The sequence below is a fragment of the Aplysia californica genome, unplaced genomic scaffold, assembly GCF_000002075.1.
Source record: "Aplysia californica isolate F4 #8 unplaced genomic scaffold, AplCal3.0 scaffold00311, whole genome shotgun sequence".
NCBI classification, from domain to species: Eukaryota; Metazoa; Mollusca; class Gastropoda; order Aplysiida; family Aplysiidae; genus Aplysia; species Aplysia californica.
Window position 1 is genome coordinate 502,479 of NW_004797581.1, and position 5,497 is coordinate 507,975.

Below are 5,497 nucleotides of genomic sequence, written 5' to 3' on the forward strand. Positions count from 1 at the left end.
GAGGGGGGGGGAGAGAAAGAAGTAGGGCGTCGGAGAAGAGAGAAAGAGAGGGGGGCGGTAAAAAGAGAGTAAGAAGAAGAAAAAGGAAGAAAGAGGGAGAAAGAGAAAGGAATAGACAGACAGTTAGATAGATAGCTACATTATAATGTACATACATATACAGAGAGAGGGAGAGAGCGATAAAGAGAGAAAGAGACAGAGGGAGAGAGAGGCAGAGAGAGACAGAGGGTGTGAGAGGGAGAGAGATAGAGAGATGTTGAGAGGGAGAAACAGAGACAGAGAGACAGAGGCGGAGAGAGAGACAGAGACAGAGAGAGAAAGAGAGAGAGAGAGAGAGAGAGACTGTTCCCATGACGACCAGGAAACCGGAGTCAGCCAGACGGTGGCAGCTCGAAAATGGTTTTCTCACCCTCGGCATCTCCAGAGACCTGGCATTAGCGGAACGGACAGAAAAGAGGTTGAGTGAATGAGGGAATATGTCTGCGTGTCCATGTCTGCGTGAGCGTCATTGTTTGTGTGTGCATGTCTGTATGTGAGTATGTGTTTGTTTGTCTGTGTCCTAGTTTAGAACAGTTTAGAAAAAGTTTTACGGCTCCCGCAATTGCATAAGGTCCTATGCACGCGGGACGAGATGGTTATTTTCACGTTAGCTCGAAGCATAGTTTGGTTTTCCTTTGCGAGTCGAAATGGTTGATGTATATAAGAATTATTTCATGGTAAATTATAGTTTAAAAAACAGCAACTTGTAATTTAAATCATCATTATTTACATCGTTATTTACATAAAGTTCATGTCTGAGTGAGCGTGGTCGTGTGCACACGTTCACAAGCGCGTACATGCTTGTTTGTCCATGTCTGTATGCGTGCGAGAGTTTGTGTATCCATGTCTGAAGGCGCCCGAGTGTTTTCTTTGTTTCCATACGAGTGCATTTGAGAGTACTTAAGCGTGTTGTTCCCTTTGTCAGAGTGAAACGATGAAACGTCCCCCCCCCCAACTTACCCCCAAACCCCCACGGACAACGTTGTTTTTTGTTGTCCACGAGGGGAATGTATTCACTAGTGACATGGCTATGTACAATAAGTATAACAATACCAGTACCGTATGCTATACGTTTATCACATATGCAACCCGATACGGTTATTTAGTTGGCGTCGGTGGCCTTGTGGCCATGTAATCGTGAGATTGCTGCTTATTCAAGTGGCGAATGCTTTGAATTTTAACGTCCATCTCCAAAATGTCCAAGATAGATAGGATAGGACTTGATGAAAACTCACGAAATAACCAAAGTTCAAGACCAATTCCCTTCATGATACCAACTGAATTGATGCCCCCCCACCCCCCAACAATAACATCAGAATTGATTGCCAAAAATATCACGCCATTGCAGTTCTCTCAGCTGACCGACTTCGTGTTGATGCCAAATATGCGGCGGACTTGCAACGAAAGAAAAAAAAGAAAGCCTGAACTATTCGGACCTCGTGAAAACGTGCCCGTAGACTCAACGTGTACGTGCTTCATACAATTTTGTATCAAGACTATGCTGTATCACTTGCACCAAGAGATACATTATACAGAAATGTATAAGAAGAGGAATATATTACAACAAATAAGAAAACAATCATTTACAGGCAGCCCGGACAACTTTAAATATCCAGTTTATCAGATTTATTCTGAAATTCGGTATCTCTGTGAAGAATTATTTTCCACTTAAAAAACAAAAGAGAGAGAGAGAGAGAGAGAGAGAGAGAGAGAGAGAGAGAGAGAGAGAGAGAGAGAGAGAGAGAGAGAGGGGGGGGGGGGGGGGAGGAGGGGGGAAAGCGAACACTACCAAAACATATTTAGTATTGTAAAAAATAGAACCACTCATGTTTGTCATTGCGATTACTAAGGTCTCATGCTTTGCACGTGTCTGTCAGGGTCAACCCGGGCTGAGAGGGGGATACAACATCCCAGTAGAAAGACCCAGATACTCAATAGAATTCTCCCCACGCGGGAATCGAGCTCTGGGTCTCTTGCAAGAGAAAGCTACCGAAGCGCATAACCGATAGATACACTACAGACGCTGGCAAAGACATACAAAGCATTTTTTAAGTTTTAGCAGAGGTTTTACGGCACTCGCGACTGCATAGGCCCATATGAACGCCAGATGATTAAAGGTGCTACAAGAGAGTAACAAACATAAAAAAGAAGAAGGGGAGATAAGGACAATAGATGTTTGAGAGGAAAGAAGAAGCAAACCACACCAGAGCACCCGCAAACGACCCACAAACAATGAATTTACGTTTACAACGATACAAACACAAAGAACACATTCTGTCATATAAACAAACAACACAAGAAGAATTGAAACAGTACGTCTTTTTAAGTATAGCAAAGCAAAACGATGCAAAAACAGTTATTTAGCGTATGAAAAAAGTAAGACACACAGGCAGAAACAACGGAAGAGAAGAAAAAAAGAAGGAAAACCAACCAGTAGCACCCGCCAACCAGTCTCTCTGAACACACATACACACAACAAAAACAACAACAACAACAACAGACCCAGGTACATCAAATTAAATACCTGTGATATTATGGCGTTCATCCTCTGCTGTTGATGTTTTCTGAGCAAAACAAGACCTGCTATAATGTCCGAAGGTACCACATCCAGGTCACGGAAAAAGTCGGTGAACAGCGCCGCTATTTCGCTCATGGAATTCTGTAAAAAGAGAAACAACAACAATACGTTTAAAAGAAAGGTATAAAGGTCAACGTCTTGTCTGCTAGCGTAAAGAGACATTGTTTTCCGATTTACTTTTAAAAAGCTCGAAGGTCTTTCAAATATGTGGGCAAATCCCTTCCCTTTGACCTGTCTGCTGTCTTGTGACAAAAAAAAACCCAACCGAATATGAGTAATTAGGCCAAGTAGGTTTTATTTTCATGGGAGAATGCCCTTTTTGTGGGTCATCTTTCTATTTCGGTCTTAAAGCTGTACAATTAAAATTAATTAAGGAAGTTTTGGGCTTCGGAAAATATGGGTTGTGTCCTAATTACATATCGATACGGTTACTACAAAATACAATTTTAACCAACTGCTCCATAACTGTTTATTGTATACCTCAGCAAATCAGACAAAAGTTGAACCGACCAATGAATATTGACATCAAATAATCAGATTGACCAAACTTTGGTTAATCTGAAACACACCCACAAAAGTTTAGTTTTGACCTCTCTTGTAAAATGTTATTTTCGGCATATATACATTTTTCTGTCATAATACGCAGTTGTGTCTCTTTTCAGTGGAGTCATTATCTTACAATTAGGTTGACCCTTAATGTGTGTCGCCTTATTGATCCATGGCCATTTTGGAGACGAGCTGCTAAGATCCACCTGTCAGGGGCAACCTGGACTACTGAGGTCTGCGGGGTAGCGGTTATACGCTTTACTGTCGCACACAGGAGACCTGGGTTCTTCTTCTTCTTCTTCCTCGTCCTCGATGACTGCAGCTAGACAGTCAGTCCGACGTCGCGTACAAACTGTGTAGTTCGCTTCAACTCTGAAAGATGACCTGGGTTCGATTTCCGCGAGAAAGGAGATTTTTTTTTCTTTAAAAAAAATCGAGAATTGCAGTCTCTCTGCTAGGATGTTGCATCCCTCTCAGCCCGGGTTGATCCTGATAGGCAGGGTCGGAAGCCCGCCTCTTAAAGTATCTAAATTGTGTCGACAGGGGCGTAACAATTCCAACATGAAAAACAAACTGAACTATACGGAATAAAGCGTCCGAGGGGGAAGACCGAGACATTCCATGAAACTATTTCAAAGTGATTACTCAAAAGTCATTTGTTTAATTCTTAGTTTTAGTGTGTTAGTAAGTGCTTGTTTTTTACTGCTGTCCTTACGTGTATATAATTAATGTATGGTTTTTCTTTATGCGGTTGAACTGGTTTTCTTGTTACTGTATATAATTTATCTTGTGTGAATGAATTATTTCACTTAGTGATCATGTGACCGATGTAAAGCTCTCAGAGCTTATACTCACATGATATAAGGCGCAATATAAACGCAGTTTATTATTATTATTATTATTATTATTATTATTATTATTATTATTATTATTATTATTATTAACTTCCCTCTTGAGTCAACAGAAAGCCATCCCATCCCCACAGGGTCTCTATCTTCCAATTACAAAGCAGAAACATCAGCAATCGAAACAGCAGCCACCATTCTCTTGAATCACCAAAAATCTAAAGCCAACACCGTCATCCGAACATATGCCAAGTCCTACAAGCTCTCCAAAAGCCACAATCAGCTCAAGTACGACAACTCCTTTTACTCCTATGTGATCTAAACTCCCAAGCCAACACAACTCTGCAGTAGATACCAGGTCACTGTGGCATTCATAGAAAAGAAAAAGCAGATGACTTAGCCAAAGAAGGAGCCAAAATGACCCAGATTGAAGATGGCATGGGTCTCTCAGAGTAAAAAACACTAATAAAATCTGCCTTAAGTAACCGATGGAAAAGATCCCACCCTAAACACAACAGACGTGACCCCTACTACATATTAAATAGAGCAGACCAGGTCACAATCTTTAGACTCCGTTGTGGCCACAACAGACTCAAGCACCATATGAACACTAAATTAAAAGTGGGAGAGTCCGCGATCTGTGAAAGTGGACACGACCAAGAGGATGCCAACCATATCCTTCAGCACTGCCCGCACTACGCCCCTCTTCGTACACAGACGTGGCAGAATGTGACTCCCCTTGAGAGAAAGCTCTATGGCAGTCTCTCAGATTTGAAGCGGACTGTACAGTTTGTGCGCGACATCGGACTGACAGTCTTGCTGCAGCCATCGAGATCGAGGAAGATCTTCCCTCTGCAGGGAAACAAAATCGGATCGTTTGCAGGAAAGACAGGAAGTCTATCCACAATGACGCCGGTACAATCATAAGGGGCGTGTTATCATACATTAGCATACCATAAGATAAAGCGAAATAGACTGAGATAAACCAGATAGCAGAGCCATACACACGAACAAGCCACCCACCCTAAAAGGCCTACAATACGAGATTCAATGGTTTTAAGGCAAAATAACAACCAAGAAAAAGATAGATGGACGAAGACTAAGAGACCATCCCATAAGAACAACATAACGATCCAAAAGGCTACACACTTGCCCCGAGTCTCACACTTGAGTCTCCCCTCGACACCTTGCAGTACAAGAGGACAGAAAAAGTAAAGGTGAAGTACGTATCAGAAAAAGACAATTGGAATTATTTGACCACGTAAATAGATCAAATGGACTAGTGAAACTGCTGCTGTGGGAGAATGATAGAGGGAAGAAAAAGCAGAGGAGGAAAAATAACAATGGCCTCAACAACTTTGCAAAGAATAACACAAAGAGAAAAACTGAGCTGATCAAGAAGACCAACAACTGGAAAGAATGGGGTGTCATGATCGTTAATGTCTGCTCCAGACCTGACATCTAAAGGAGGAGGAGGAGGAGGAGGAGG

At 42.0% G+C, this 5,497-nt stretch overlaps 1 protein-coding gene across 1 annotated transcript in view; it reads right to left on the reverse strand.

The window, feature by feature from the left end:
• Positions 1 to 5,497, reverse strand: part of LOC101854879 (diacylglycerol lipase-alpha) — a gene marked incomplete in the record, with an annotated part of 213,377 nt that overhangs the window by 43,080 nt on the left and 164,800 nt on the right. Inside the window, 1 exon segment of the mRNA XM_013084702.2 lies at positions 2,564 to 2,698. Coding sequence (XP_012940156.1) covers positions 2,564 to 2,698 — 135 coding nt within the window.